The sequence below is a fragment of the Dipodomys merriami genome, unplaced genomic scaffold (genome assembly GCF_024711535.1).
Source record: "Dipodomys merriami isolate MVZ:Mamm:240054 unplaced genomic scaffold, mDipMer1.0.p SCAF_106, whole genome shotgun sequence".
NCBI classification, from domain to species: Eukaryota; Metazoa; Chordata; class Mammalia; order Rodentia; family Heteromyidae; genus Dipodomys; species Dipodomys merriami.
In genome coordinates, this window is record NW_027202338.1 from 1758071 (window position 1) to 1773819 (window position 15749).

At 51.9% G+C, this 15749-nt stretch overlaps 1 protein-coding gene across 3 annotated transcripts; it reads right to left on the minus strand.

Annotated features, from left to right (window-relative positions):
• Window positions 1–276: 276 nt before the first annotated feature.
• Window positions 277–15587, minus strand: LOC138813155 (5'-3' exonuclease PLD3). 3 transcript variants are annotated; one of them, XM_070001359.1, is made up of 12 exons: window positions 15491–15587; window positions 9395–9480; window positions 9235–9309; window positions 9002–9144; window positions 7681–7864; window positions 6306–6426; window positions 6096–6223; window positions 5156–5356; window positions 3056–3195; window positions 1683–1848; window positions 917–1016; window positions 277–800 (listed from the first exon to the last, which is right to left on the minus strand). In XM_070001359.1, the coding sequence occupies exons 2-12, from the start codon at window positions 9419–9421 to the stop codon at window positions 613–615; spliced, it is 1473 nt and encodes a 490-aa protein (XP_069857460.1). In that variant the 5' UTR covers window positions 9422–9480; window positions 15491–15587; the 3' UTR covers window positions 277–612. The 3 variants fall into 3 exon arrangements, with proteins under 3 accessions (XP_069857460.1, XP_069857469.1, XP_069857477.1); XM_070001368.1 differs by lacking the exon at window positions 15491–15587 and adding an exon at window positions 10031–10127; XM_070001376.1 differs by lacking the exon at window positions 15491–15587 and adding an exon at window positions 10042–10124.
• Between the last annotated feature and the right edge of the window lie 162 nt (window positions 15588–15749).

Consider the following 15749-nt stretch of genomic DNA (forward strand, 5'->3'; position numbering starts at 1 on the left):
TTCCCCCTGGGGACAAGGGTGATGATGGTTCAGGTCATGCTGGATCTAGGCGCCTGCTCCCTGTGTGTAGCACGTGCCAGCCCGTGCTGGCTCCATGCATGCTCAGCCTGTGCCAGCTCATGTGCATTGTCTACTGGGGGCTTAGGACACACCAAAACATACAGGTGTGCCCTGTCAAGGGCTTAGCATATTGTCACACACACCCCCAGAGACCCACATGGGCTGTCCCTTAGCCCTGACACCCTCATCTGACAGTAGTCAGTCAGACACAGTCGGTACAGACAATTATTTACTTATTATAATCTTGGGCCCTCTTTGCCCTAGAAAGGAGGGATAGCCTAGGGGTCTGGGCCCAGCATGCACCCCCACTTCTTTGGGGGTTCCCTCCCTCAGCCCTGCTAGGCCCCAGGGGCCACTGCATCAGGCTGGTGGAGGGTAGAGGTAGAGGGGGAAACGCAGGGGAGAGCCTGTGGAGCCACAATGAGGGGTAGACAGAAAGCAGGGATATGGACAGGGGGACCGGAACCCAGAGTCTGGGTCTCTGGGACTGTGGAGTGGGGAGGCAGGGGTGGGGGGAGCTTGAAGGTCTTGGCCTGTCCATTGGACCAGGTCTCAGAGCAGGCGGCAGGCATTGCCCACGCTGTCGGCTGAGGTGTCCAGGTCGTGGCTGTAGGGGGAGTCCCAGTCCCTCAGGAAGATGGCCTCCAGCTGGCTTCGCAGGCCGCCATGCCCATTCTGGGTCACAAGCAGGGAGGTTCCTGCCGTGTCTGTGAAGTAGCTGCCTGACCAGTTGGAGGTTCCTTTGGATGTGGGGTAAAGAGTTAACGGTTCCGTGGGGTGTCCAGGCCCTGGCACCTGCACACTCCTTCCTTCCAAACCACTCCCCCACACCTAGCCATGATGCTCCAACACTCACCGATGTAGGCCGCACGTTCAGTCACCATGTATTTGTTGTGATTCACACGGGCATAAGGGATGCGGGCCTGGGCCTCATCTGCAGGGACCACGAAGAGTTTCTGCCAGGGAGAAAAGAGAGGGGAGGGAAGGGAAGAGGAAAGCAAGGAAAATGAGGTGCAGGTGTGGGTGCAGGGGGTCAGAAAAGCCCCAAGAAAGCTGGGTGCTGGTGGCTCACACCTGTACTCCTAGCTACTCAGGAGGCTGAGATCTGAGGATCGTGGTTCAAAGTCAGCCCAGGTAGAAAAGTCCCCGTGAGACTCTTATCTCCAATGAACCACTCAAAGCCTCAGGATTATTTATTAAACATTTATTTATTACATTTATTTATTAAACATTTATTTATTACATTATTATTTAATAAACATTTATTTATTAACATTTATTAAAAATGTTGTCAATTGTTGGGCTTGAACTCAAGACCTGGGCACTGTCTCTGAGCTATTTTGCTCACTCTACCACTTTGAGCCACAGTACCACTTCTGGTTTTATAGTGGTTCACTGGAGGTAAGAGCCTCACGGACTTTCTTGTCCCAGCTGTCTTAGAGCTGCAGTACTCAGATCTCAGCCTCCTGAGTAGCTAGGATGACAGGCGTGAGCCACCAGCACCTGGCCTGGGTCACCATCTTGTCCCAACCCTCTGCCCCTGTCTCTCATCAATCCCCGACTCTCTGCTGGTGTCACTACTTAGTGCCTCCCAATGCCAAAGCTAGTCTGGTAGAACTTACCACCTGGATGTCAGAGTGGGTGTGGTTGTCCCTCAGGGCAGCCAGGGAGAGCAGGAAGGACCGCATGGACGGCTCTGAGTGTCCCCAGCAGCTGATGAGCAAGCGAATCTTGACTCCCCGCTCGTAGGCTGCCCGGCGCAGCCCATCGTCGATGGTAGGCCAGAACCTGGGGATAAAGGTAAGGAGGGCAGCCTTACCTACAGCCTGCACCCTCAGCTCTGGGGATCCAAGCCTGGCCCTTGTGTTGGCTTCTAAGAGCACCCCTAAATATCTACTGTACTCACGGCTGGCTCCCAGCCCGTTCCTGTCTCCTTTGAGCCCTCATCCCCTATTCCAGATCCCCAAAGCCTTGTCCCCCATCATCTTGTCTACTCATCCCCACACAGCCTCCTCCAATACCCCCTCCCCAGCCCAATCATCCCTTTGTTTTGTGTGAGATAGGGTCTCTCTCTCTCTAGCTGGCTGTCCTTAAACTCAAAATGCTCCTGCTCCTGCCTTGGTCTCCTGAGTTTTGAGATTATATGTATCTCTCCTCTGTGTGTGTGTGTGTGTGTGTGTGTGTGTGCGCGCGTGCGCGCACGTGCGTACACACACACACCAGTCCTAGAACTTGAACTTAGGCACTGGGTGCTGTCCCTGAATTTTTTTTGCTCAAGGCTAGTACTTGAGCCACAGCTCTACTTCTGGCTTTTTGGTGGTTAACTGGAGATCAATCTCATGGATGTCCTTTCTTCATTCCTGGCCTTTGAACCTTGATCCTCAGATCTCAGCCTCCTGAGTAGCTAGGATTACAGGCATGATCTATCAGCATCTGGCCAACCCTAGCTACTTCCTACATCCATTTCCAATCTTGGCTTGTTCTTAAGAGACTTGCATATTCTCCCTCTTCGTCTCCCTTGCTCCCTCTTTCCCTGTTCCCTCTCCCCCTCTTTCTCTCTCCCTCTCTTGGAACCGAGGGCCTTGCAAATGCTAGGTAAGCACCCTTCCCCTGAGCTGTACGTCCTCGACTCTTTCGTTTTGTTCTTGAGATAGAATCTTGCTATGTAGCTCAAACTGCCCAGAGCCCCCTATCTCAGCCTCTTGAGTGCTGGGATTACAGGAATGTATCACCATACCCCTTCGAGATCATGATTTCTGCTGCCCCAAACCCCACATTTCACACCCCTGGTTCAGGCTTCTAGCTGCCCTGTTCGTTTTGTTTCCCTCACCCCATCCAGTCCCTGCCTCGGACATCCGGTGGTATGTTTGTCACTTCCGTCTCCCTGTCTGCATCTATGCTCTCGTCTCAGTACCTCCTCTGCTCTCTGAGCTCCGTCACTCCCTCTCCCCACACAGGGGCTCCCCATCCCAGCCCTGTCCACGCCCAGCTGTACCTGCGAGGGTGGGAGAATTCCATGGTGGGCAGGTAGTTCATGACTGCGATGTAGATGAAGCTCCGTGCACTGTCCACCACATTGAGGAGGGCCTTCAGGTCTGGGGTGCGGCTACTTGGACACAGGGGTGGGGGTGCACTCTGGGGGTGAGAAGAGAATCACAGAAAATGTCCCGCAGAGGCAGGGTTGGGGGTTGGAGGCGTGGCTCAGTTGGTAGACTGCTAGCCAATGAGCGACAACATCAGGTACCAAGTTCCGAGTCCTGATCTCAGATCAAAAACAAAACAAAACAGAGGCATGATCATAGTGACCCCTGTGTATGGCCAGCTCCCCATGAACCAGGCCTGCTGGGTCTCATTGAGTTCCTCACCTCTGAAGGTGAGGGGACAATCACTATGTCAAAAATAGGCTCAGAGTGGGTACGAGACTTGCCGACGGTCACAGCTGATTGATGAAGCCAAGATTTGTACCCAGACTGCCTGGTTCCAGAATTTATGCTTTGAGTGGTTCCTCATTCAGCATCAATATTACTTGGAAACTAGTTAAAAATGCAAACTGTGCTGGGTACAGGTGGCTCATGCCTGTAATCCTAGCTACTCAGGAGGCTGAGATCTGAGGGTCATAGTTCTATTCCAGCCTGGGCAGGAAAATATGTGAGACTCTTAACTCCAATAACCAGCAAAAAGCTGGAAGTAGAGCTGTGGCTCAAGTGGTAGAATGTCAACCTGGAGCAAATAAGCTAAGGAAGCAGGCATGGTAGCCTCAAAAAAAAAGAACAAAAAGAAGTAGCTGGGCACCAGTGGCTCATGCCTATAATCCTAGCTACTCAGGAGGCTTAGACCTAAGGATCGAAGTTCGAAGCCAGCCCGGGGCAGGAAAGTCCATGAGATTCTTATCTCCAATTAACCACCAGAAAACTGGAAGTGGTGCTGTAGCTCAAGTGGTAGAGTGCTAGCCTTAAAGTGAAGAGCTGAGGGACAGCGTTCAGGCCTAGAGTTCAAGCCCCACTACCAACCCCCCTCCCCACCCCCAGGCCCCCCAAAAGTAGTCAGTACTGCCTGACAGAACTTTCTGGAATGGGGCTGGGAAGATGGCTCAGTGGTAGAATGCTTGCCTTGCATGCCTGAGGCCCTGGGTTGGATTCCTCAGCACCACATAAGCAAAAAAGAAAAAAGCCGGAGGTGGTGCTGTGGCTCAAGTGGTAGAGCCAAAAAAAAAAAAAAAAAAAAAAAAAAAGAACTTTCTGGAATGATAAAAAGGTTTTCTCTGCACTCCCCAATATAGCAGCCACTTGTCGCATGTAGATTGTCACCATATTTAATTTTAATTAATAGATTTTTTTTCTTTCAGTTGTACTGGGGATTGAACTCAGCCTTGCACGCTCTGAGCAAGTTGTTCTACTTGTTTTGTTTTGTTTAGGGTCTGGTCGTGGGGCCTGAACTCTGGGCCTGGGCACTGTCCCTCAGCTCTTCAGCTCAAGGCTAGCACTCTATCACTTGAGCCACAGCGCCACTTCCGGCTTTTTTTTTTTTTGCTTATGGATGCTGAGGAATCGAACCCAGGGCCTCAAGCATACAAGGCAAGCGCTTTACCACTGAGCCACCTTCCCAGCCCCAAGTTGTTCTACTTGTTGAGCCATGCTTCCTAGTCCTAATTTTCATTAATTTAAATGGAAAGAGCCACCTCTTGGTGACTGCACCAGACAATAGCAAAGGTTTGGTGTGTACTATACCCAGAGGTTGGAAAAACGTGGTACCCATTTGCCAGATAAAACAGAGGTAGGCCAGCCAATAGTGGCTCAGGCCTCTAATCCTAGCTACTCAGGAGGCTGTGACCTGAGGATTGTGGTTCAAAGCTGGCTGGCCAGGAAAGTCCATGAGACCCTTATCTCCCATGAGCCACTGGAGCTGTGGCTCAAAGTGGTGGAACGTTAACCTTGAGTGAAAAAGCTCAGGGACAGCGCCTGGGCAAAAACAACAACAACAAAACAGAGGCCAATGGAGACTGAACCCCAGCCCAGGCCCCTGACCAAGCAGAATGCCATCACTAGGCAGGGCCATGAGGGAGGTCATGACCGTGGCCTGCTTCTCCCAGACTTACCGCCAGATAGGCCAGAGCTGGGGTGCCGTTGAGGCAGATCTCCATTGGTGTCTCTTGATTGTAGTGTGTGTCATAGGACTGGGGCCAGGTGGATGGAATGGAGCTGCCTGCCTGGCCCAGGAACCAGTAGGCCTCAAAGATTTTGGTCAAGTCTTGAGCCAGACAGCTGCAGTTGTACATGACCACACCCAATTCCTTGACCTGTGGGACAGGGGCGGTACTGAGCCTGGGGACAGCCAGGGGCAGGAAGACAAGAGAACAAGGAAGATCCCCTCTGCCTGCTCCTCCTCCTCTCTGTCCCTTGGTCTCTTCCACATTACCTTGCATGGATAATATTCTAGATCTTCTTCTCAAGTTCACAGGCCTGAACTTGACTCACATTCCAGCTTTCCTGAAGGTTCACATAAACTCTTGCTTCTACCCCAACTCCTGTTCCATCTTTGGCATAGGCCAATGTGTTTCCTCCTCCAGGAAGCCTCCCTGGACTGCTCAGATTATGCATCACTCCAAGGCTCTGACCCTTCAGCCTCCACCACCATTCTATCCATCTATCCTATCCCAGATGCTCTCTGCCTGTGTCTTCTCATCACATCCTTGCCCCTCCACCTGCCCCTCTCCATCTACCCCAAATCCTGAGGCCCCTGAATGCCACTGCCTGGTGCTGGTCCCAGCTTCCAAACTGAACTGCAAGTTCAAGATATTTGCAATGTGCCCAGCATCCCCCAGGGTAGAGCAGGGTTTAGAAACAGATGCACAGGAAATGTATAACGAAGGCCACCTGGATGGGCAGGGTTTTCAATACCTTGTATCTCAAAGGTGGCTTTCATGAGGAATTAGAGGAAGCCCGGGGCTGGAGCTGAAGGTGGGGAGTAGGGACCAGAGAGTGATGCACTGAGGGTGTTCAGGCCTGGGAGGAAAGCTGGGTGGGGTGAGGGCTGACCTGGGTCAGGGACCGCCAGTCCATGTTGGCACTGCCCAGGTAGAAATGGGTCTGGTCCACCACCCAGAACTTGGTGTGCAGGACGCCATGGGTCAGCTTCTGCATGTCCACCATGCGGACCTGGGCACCTGAAGCCAACAGTGACCACAATCAGGGGGCTGGCTTGTGAAGGGGGACCCAGGCCTGCCACCCAAACCATTCCCAGCTTACCACTCTGCAGCAGGGCTTGAAGGTCCGCCGGTAGCTGAGGCCCATTGGGCCTGCTCACCGCGACACGGACCTTAACACCCCGAGGTGCCAAGGCCTGGAGCTGCCGGAAGACCTCCTCACCCTGCAGGAAAGAAGCAGATTCTCTGGGGCTGGGCCAGCCAGTATGCTAACCTACTCCCAGTCTTGAGTTACCCCAGTAGGGTTGGATTTGACTTTGAGATGTCATTTTAAAAAAATAATAAACTAGTCCAGGAGACTGTAATCCTAGCTACTCAAGAGGCTGAGATCTGAGGATCACAATTTGAAGCCAGCCTGGGCAGAAAAGTCCTTGTTAGACTTTTTTCTTGTGGTCAGTCGTGGGCCTTGAACTCTGGGCCTGGGCGCTGTCCCTCAGCCCTTCAGCTCAAAGCTAGCACTCTACCACTTGAGCCACAATACCACTTCCAGTTTTGAGTGTTTTGCTGGAGATAAGAGTCTCATGGACTTTCCTGCCTGGGCTGGCTTTGTGATTTTTTGTTTTTGTTTTTTGCTGGTAGTGGGACCTGAACTCTGGGCCTGGGCTCTGTCCCTCAGCTCTTCAGCTCAAGGTGAGCGCTCTACCACTTGAGCCACAGCACCACTACCAGCCTTTTCTGCTTATGTGGTGCTCAGGAATCGAACCCAGGGCCTCATGCATGCAAGGCAAGCACTCTACCACCAAGCTACCTTCCCAGCCCCCAGGCTGGCTTTGAACCTCAATCCTCAGATCTTAGCTTCTTGAGTAGCTGGGATTACAGGCATGAGCCACCGGCGCCTGGCTTTTGTTGTTGAGGTGAAGTGTCACTGTATAGTCCAAACTCCATCCTCTTATCCCAGTCTCCCACATGCTGGGATTACAGGCAGCACCATCACACCCAGCTGAATAGCAATATCTTAACAGCAAAACCTTACAAAGGGCTGATTCTGTGTCGGGCATGGATTTGGCTCATCTATCCTAACGTGAGCCTTGCAGGGCAGCCATGCATTTTGGTCCAAAGACACTGAAGTTGCAGTGCTGTATAAGGCTGGAAGGTTGGCAGCCTCGCTCAAAGCTGGGAGTGAGTGATCACTTGTCTTCTCTCCCATGTCTTTGTGGGATAGAGTCAGGGTCACTTTGTAGCAAATGACATCTGCCAGTCTAATTCCCCTTGTAAGCAAACCCAAACCCACCGTCTGGCATTCAGAGGCCTCCAGACAATAGTGAAAAACACCCCAGTCCAGACAGCTGCTTCTAAACACCTGGGAGACAGGTCCGCCTGTCTCCAGGTGTGTGTGTGTGTGTGTGTAAAACTTCACCTCTCCCCACTGCCACTCCCCCACCTTGATGCTCCCTAGGGTCCAGGCTGATGATGGGTACCTGCTGGGCAGAGGGCTCCTGTGTGTGGGTGTCATTGTTGGTGAGGGTCCAATAGAAGGAGGCGATGTCCAGGCTGCTGTGGGCCCCAGCGAGCAGACCCAGCCAGGCCTGGCTAGTGGAGGGGTTACTGGTGGTGGTATTGGGGAAGTCCAGGCCCTCTGGAATGCTCTCTACCAGCACTGCTCTGGGAGGGGGGGTAGGAGGGAGAGAGAGATAAAGGGACAACATCAGCCACAGGGGACAGGAAATAAAGGGCTAGGAGGTTGTAAGTTTTTGTACATTTACTCAGGACTCTTGTGGGTCTCCATGTGTCTAGAGGTGATGGGGGAGGTGTGTGTGTGTATGCGCACGTGCATGACAGTCCTGGGGCTTGAACTCAGGGCCTGGGCACTGTTCCTGGGCCTCTTTGTGCTCAAGGCTAATGCTCTATTACTTGAGCCACAGCACCACTTCTGGCTTTATTGAGTAGTTTATTAGAGATAAGAGCCTCATGGGACTTTTTGGCCCAGGCTGGCTTAAAATTGCAATTCTCAGATCTCAGCCTCTTAAGTGGCTGTCAGGTATGAGCCACTGGTGCCCAGCTTTCTGAGCTTCTTTTGCTCAAGGCTAGTGCTCTACCGCTTGAGCCACAGCTCCACTTGTAGCTTCTTTTGTGATTATTTAGAGATAAGAGTCTCAGGGATATTTCTGCCTGGGCTGTCTTGGACCCTCAATCCTATTCAACCTCCTGAGTAGCTACCATGATAGGCCTGAGCCACTGGCACCTGGTTGTCTATGAGACTCTTACCTCCAATGAACCACCGGAAAACTGCAAGTGGTGCTGTGGTTCAAACTGGCAGAGCTCTAGCCTTGAGCAAAAAGACCTCAGGGACAGCACTCATGCCCTGAGTTCAAGCCCCTCCACTGACAAAAAAAAAAAAAAAAGCTAGAAGTGGAGGTGTGGCTCATGTGGTAGTGTGCTATCCTCGAGTGTGCCTTTGTGTGCGTGCATTCACGTGCACACGCGTGCGCATGCACACACACACACACAGCTCAGGGACAGTGCCAAAAGAAAAAAAGAAAGAGAAAAGAAAATGCCATGCGTATGCGTGTCTATTTGTTCCCAGACCTGCATAGAAGATGACGCTGTGGCTGCCATGGAAACGGTGTGCGTGGGGAGAAGGGGGTGGGCGTATATGGGCTCGGACATCTGCATTACCAACTTCCCCTCCATACTGGGTGTGGCTGGGTGGGTTTAAGTGTACCTGGTTTGTCAGGGCCCCTTCCCCCTCCTTCCTCTCATCCCCTCTCTCTCCCTTCCCCCTCCCCTCCTCCTACTTACTCGCAGGGGTCATAGCATGGGGCTGGGCGCTGGTTGGGCCCAAAGAGATGCAAGTCTCCATATTCCCAAAGGAACAGCTGAGTCATCAGGGCACCAAAGCCCACCACTGCCAAGATAAGGACCAGCAGGACCCAGCGGGCTTTCTGCGGGAGGAAGAGGAGGCAGTCAACCTGCCCAAGTCCAGCAACCCAATCATCCTGGGACACATCAAGGGTTAACAAGGCTAAGTTTACCTTCTCTGCTGCCTTCCAGGCCTCGATCTCATTCAGGTGCAGCTCAATCGCTGACTCTTCAGCAGGCACCTTCAGCTGGAGGATGGGGACAGGGTAGGCCTGTGGGTCTCCTGCCCTCCACTTCACCTGGACCCTCCCCACAGAGTCCCCATCCACCTACCTCCTGATACATTAGTTTAGGCTTCATGTTCCCTGACAGCTGGGGGTGCAGGGGTTCACAGAGCACAAACGGAAAGGGTCTCCAAGCTGGGGTGGGGGGAGGGAAGCAAGCACCATAGAGGGGTGTTAATAGGGTTTCAAGGGGATATCACACAGAAAGCAGATTTAGTCTTGGGCAGTTATCACTGCCCAGGATCACGAGACCCTTGGCACTGTGCCAAATCATCCCCCCAAAAGAGGGAAGCTAGATGGTGTCTGGTCAGCAGGGATTTCGAAATCCTCCAAAGGTTCCACGCCTCTGCCTGTCACCACTGTGTATCACCCCCCCACTCCCCCCCCCCCCCCCGTGCCCACGCTGCCGCCCTTCAGCCTCATCTGAGCTCCAATAGAGATCTCACCCCCACAAAGATTCCCCTGGAGGGAGTCAATGGAACCCCAGATCTCTGCCCTGGGCTGTCTTTTCTTTTCTTTCTTTTTTCAATCCAGCCCTGGGAAGCTTTTTCCAGGTGGCATTTCTGACCTCACCTTCAGGTAACCACCAGACCTGACAACACAGGACCCCAGCCTCAGGCCCATCGGGGGCCCTCCCCTCCACCCATTCTCCCGATTTCCCCTCCCCTCTCTCCCCGTGAAAGACCTGGGTCTTACTCAGCAGGCGGCTTGCTGCTATGTCCGCGTCCGCGGGGCCCCAGCTTCTGCCCCAACAGGCTGGGCAGGAGGAGGGGCGTGGCTTCGCGGAACACGCCCACTGCAGCGGGGCGCCTGCGCAATACATGCGAGCCGGCTCCGCTGCAGCGGGGTAAAGGGGCGGGGCCTCCGGATAAGGCCCGCCTACCTGGCCGGGGGTGGAGTTCTGTGTTAACTGGGAGATGGGGTTTACCCATCTCCTGGACCATGAGGAAGAACAGGGAGGTTACTCCAGGTTAAAAGAAAAAAAAAAACCCAACAAATTTTATTATTTTTTTACCATGGGTTTACAGCACCTAGTTAAAAAATACACAAAAGTTGGGCTGGGAAGGTGGCTGAATGGTAGAGTGCTTGCCTAGCATGCATGAAGCCCTGGGTTCGATTCCTCTGTACCACATACACAGAAAAAGCAGGAAGTGGTGCAGTGATTCAAGTGGTAGAGCTTGAGCAAAAGCAGTTCAGGGACCAGTGCCCAGGCCCTGAGGTCAAGCCCCAGGACTGGCCAAAAAAAAAAAAAACAGGGGAGTTGGGCTGGGAAGGTGGCTCAGTGGTAGAGTGCTTGCCTTGCATTCATAAGGCCCTGGGTTCGATTCCTCAGCACCACATAAACAGAAAATGTCAGAAGCGGTACTGTGGCTCAAGTGGTAGAGTGCTAGCCTTGAGCTGAAGAGCTGAGGGACAGCATCCAAGCCCAGAGTTCAGGTCCCATGACCAACAAAATAAAAAATAAAAAGGGGAGTGATGGCATGTTTTCTGTCTGGCTGTCTGGATTACAGCATTTGATTTGTATTTTAAAGGCAGATGCTGTTTTGATAAGGATCAAAACAAAATATTTTTTTAGGCTCATTTCTCAAAGCAGGATTTAAAGCCACAGCTAGAGAGGGAATTAAGAAGTACAGAAGAGTCTCTCATTTTATTGCTTTCACTTTTTTGAGCCAGCATCTTGCTATTCAGGCTTTGAATATACAAATACACACAATATGTATATGGATATATATTTACATATGTGTGTGTGTATTACACAGTTTTTGGTGTCTCCAGGTGTTCTTGGCTTGTAGGCATATCACTCCAGTCTTAGCCTTTGTGTGGCATCTATTCCTTATACGGACACATGTCTTTGGGTATGAGGCCTAATAAAATTTAGGTTAACCTCATCTCAAGAGCCTAGGTATTTGTCTATGTGTGTGAGGGTTTCACTGTAGAGCCCAGGCTAGCCTCTTGTGTGTTTTTGTGTATGTTGGGATATTGGGGTTAGGACTCAAGGCCTCTACCACTCAAGCTTGAGCTATGTCCTAGCCCTATTGGTTCAAATCTTTTGTTGTTGTTCCTGGGACTTGAACCCAGGGCCCAGGTGCTATCCCTGAGTTCTTTTGCCCAAGGCTAGCACTCTACCACTTTGAGCCACAGCTCCATTTCCAGTCTTCTGGTGGTTGACTGGAGAGTCTCACAGACTTTCCTGCCCAGGCTGGCTTTGAACTGCAATCTTCAGATCTCAGCCTCCTGAGTAAATAGGATTACAAACGTTAGTCACTGGTGCCCACCCTCTTTTTCTTTTTTTGTGGGTCAGGGGGCTTGAACTCTGGGCCTGGTCACTGTGCTCAGCTCTTCAGCTCAAGGCTAGCGCTCTACCACTTGAGCCACAGCACCACTTCTGGTTTCTGGTGGTTTACTGGGATAAGAGTCTCACAGACTTTGCTGCCTGGGTTGGCTTTGAACTATGATCCTCAGATCTCAGCCCCCTGTATAGTTAGGATTATAGGCGTGAGCCACCTGCACCTGGCTCTTTTTCTTATTTTTGAGATAGGGTCTTATGCTTGTTTGTATGTGCTTTTTAAATAATATAATAGTTTATTTTTGAAGTAGCCTACATTTGTAGTATGAAGGGGGTACATTGTGATATTTCCACACATTCACACAATGAACTTTGAACAAATTCACCCATCATATTCATCATCTTCCTATTGGTCCCCTGGGTCTTGTGCTTTTTGCCTGGATGCCCTCAGACTGCAAGTCTCCTGACTCTGCCTCCAGAGCAGCTGGGATTATAGGCATGCACTCCTGGACCTCTAAATGCACATGATTTCTATATAATTCTCTATATATGATTTCCATAATGAGGCTTGGCCCTCCAGGTAGGGTGCATCCTCCCCTAGATCCCAGCTTCAGAGGATGGTGGCCACAGCTGCAGAAGGAATATGGCTCCCTCACTCCAGTCCCAGATCCAAGCATAAGGGACACAGGACAGAATATAACTTAAATAGTCAGAGCAGCTGGGAACAGTCTAGTGACCCCAAGCCACTTGAGTGACTCCAGTGCCACTAACTCAGGCTGATCTTCCTGCTCTGCTTCCTCTTGGATTTGGGGCACACCTTGGCCAGGTAAGCCATAGAATGAATATTGTGAAAGCCCAAAAATCCAAGCTGTGAGACCCCAAAAGGATTGGGGTTTGGAATGCCTTCTCCCAATGTACTCTCGTAATGCTGAGAATTTTCCTGGAAAGGTCAATCAGTCCTGGCTTAAGGGAAACTCAGATTTTACCTTAAACTGTGTGGGAACCTAAGGGTAGACTTAGGTTTATGCAAATTGTAGACTATTGACTGTTTATCTCTCCTTCCCAGAATAAGGTCACTTACCACTTGTATACAAAATATTGTCACAAGTTAGTACCTTACTTCCTTGAACAAGACCAATAAAAACCTTGGTTAATGGAACCTTGGGATTTGTTGCCTGTGGAAGACCACGGGTCCCCTAGTACCCCAAACCTCAGTTGCATGGTCTGGTCTGTTACTGCGTTGCTCCTGGTTGCATCTGGTTAAGGAGCTCAGAACTCTTCTGTGGTTTCCACTGTCCACAGAACACCTAAATTCTTCTTTTTCATTTTGCAGGATCTGGGGCTGGAAGACAGGGCCTGAGGCTGTCCTTGAGCCTCTTGGTGCTCAAGCCTAGCACTCTACCACTTGAGCCACAGTGCCACTTCTGGCTTTGAGTAGTTTATTGGACATAAGAGTCTCATGGGGACTTTTTGGCCTGGGCTAGCTTTGAACTGTGATCCTCAGATCTCAGCCTCCTGAGTAGTTAGGATTATAGGCTTGAGCCACCAGCACCAGGCAGAACATCTAAACTTCTAACCATGTCCGATAGGGACTGACTTGGACAGGCTGCATGGACCCTCACTTGCCATGACAGCTTCAGTTCCACCTTCCCTCTTCATTCCTGTCTCCATTCTGCCTCCCTTTGAAGTCCAGCCCTGATGATCCCAGGGTGTCCCATGGGCCCTGACCCTCACACGCCCCTTACCCCCATTGTCGCTCTATTTCCTACATCTCTTCCACCTCTGGGTCTCTATTTCAAAGACACCTGCCTGCAGGTCTCAGCCTGGGTGTCCACCCTATTCCCAGCTTTTACTTAACTTTCTGATCTCCCTTTCATCTAAATTTGACTGGTTCCTCCCCTGCTCAAAGTTCCCCCGGTTTTCCTAGAACAAAAATCCCAGTTCAGCTGGGCGTCAGTGGCTCACACCTGTCATCCTAGCTACTCAGGAGGCTGAGATCTGAGGATCGAGGTTCAAAGCCAACCCTGGCAGGAAAGTCCGTGAGACTCTTTTTTTTTTTTTTTGTCGGTCATGGGGCTTGAACTCCAGGCCTGGGCGCTGTCCCTCAGCTCTTCAGCTCAAGGCGAGCGCTCTACCACTTGAGCTATAGCACCACTTCCGGTTTTCTGGTGGTTTATTGGAGATAGGAGTCTCATGGTCTCTCCTGCCCGGGCTGGCTTTGAACCGCGATCCTCAGATCTCAGCCTCCTGAGTAGCTAGGATTACAGGCGTGAGCCACCAGCGCCCGGCTCGTGAGACTCTTATCTCCAATGAACCACTGGAAAACCGGAAGTGGCTCTGTGGCTCAAGTGGTAGAGCGCTCGCCTTGAGCTGAAGAGCTGAGGGACAGCGCCCAGGCCCAGAGTTCAAGCCCCACGACCAACTGAAAAAAAAAAAATCCCAGTTCCTCCTCATTGGCTTCCCTCAGTAACCTCTTTCACCTTTTTTTTTTTTTTTTTTTAACACCCCAAGCCTTATTGAGTATCTTTCAGTTCCTTGAACTGAAACCACATATTCATCACTAAATCACTGTGGCTTCTCCTGCGCAGCACAGCTTCCTTTGAACCCTTCCACACTTTGGTATCCCGCTCAGCATACATACCACCTCCTCCAGGAAGCCTTCCCTGATCTCCCAGGGAAGCCACTACAGGCATCTCTCTGGAGTCCCACAACCCTCTGTGCCTTCCCATCCCTTCTCCAGGCCCAGAGCTATCTCTGGGCTGTCGCTGAAATGAAGGAAGGATGGTGAGGGCCGCTGGGTGCCCTCCAATATGGAGACCAGGAGGGGGAGTAGGAGGAAGACTCTGAAGGTAGCGTGAAGATAGTGGGGGTGGAGTGACTGCTGTGGAAGAGGGGATGACACCACGGGAATGGAATGACAAGCGCAAGTGGGGTGGGGGTGGGGAGCAATGGCAGTCAGCTGACAAGGGGAGTAGAGGAGATTGGATGGGGGAGGGGGATGTGCACGGCTAATTACCATAATAGTCTAAATGTCGCAGCAAACCAGGCATGACACCAGGACACAGATGTGTCCGGAATTGCCACACGCCTCCCCTGACATGGATGTCCTCCTGTGCAATTTACACACGAGGAATCTGGGGTTGGGATTGAATTAGATGTTCAACGTGTAGGGAAGGGCTGAGATTCTAGGTGCACTTCAGGTAACGGCTCCAGAGTGGAGTTATGATGGGAGAAGGCGAAGCCCAACACAAGGATTACAAATGATGGACACACGGAAGGAAGGAAAATGACTATAAGTCTGGGTATCTTCTGACGGAGAAAACGGTGCAGGAAACACTGACATGACTGTCGCAGGACGGGGAGGGACAGGGAAAAAAGGAAGGACATAAGAGGGCAATGAACATAGCCAGGGATGAGATGCTCAGGGTCACCTGTAGCCTCAACATCCTGGAGGCTGAGGCTGGAGGATCGGGAGTTTGAGGCTTAGCAGGGACTTCAGAGCGAGAGACCTGGTCTCAAACAAACAAATCGGGGGAGAGATGGGAACAGGAGAAGGGACGGTGGGGGAAGAGAAAGATTTAGAAGTGAGGGTTTCACGAAGCAGAAATGGCAGCGAAAGAGGGGAGAGGCTGGAGGCGATGACGATTCAAAGAGGGGGCGATTGCACACCTAAAGGCAATGAGGGCTTAAGAGGAACGCAGGCGAATTTAAAAGGCTGATGACGACAGAAGGAAGGTGATGCTCACAGGAGAGTACTGAGGATGGGCGACGGAAGGGATGGAGGACAGTATAAGAAGGGGGATGCATTGCAAACGAGGGGGTAACTCAAAGGTGTCGTACCCCTAGATCGCACAGTACCTGTACTCCGCGTCGGCCACTCAGGACTCAGCCAGCACGCATGCAACCTTCGAGGCCGGAGCCCCGCCTCTCCAGCCCACCTGTGCGCCTGCGCATTCCAACTCCGGCCGCGAAGGGGCGGGGTCCATGTCTGCGCCCTTCTCATTGGCCACTTCTCCTCGGCTAGCGCGCGGGGGCGTCGAAGCAGTCACGTGATGCCCTCTCGCTGGTTGTGGCGGACCGGAAGGCTAGAGCGTCCGTGGTAGCTCAGAGTGACTTC

Excerpts from the sequence above, each read along its gene's own strand:
- LOC138813155 (XM_070001359.1), bottom strand. The coding sequence starts at position 9,421 with ATGAAGCCTAAACTAATGTATCAGGAG. Across the intron at positions 6,427-7,680 it reads AGGAGCCCTCTGCCCAGCAG|GGTGAGGAGGTCTTCCGGCA; the intron begins GTACCCATCATC and ends TCTTTCCTGCAG. Across the intron at positions 801-916 it reads TGAACGTGCGGCCTACATCG|GAACCTCCAACTGGTCAGGC; the intron begins GTGAGTGTTGGA and ends CCACATCCAAAG.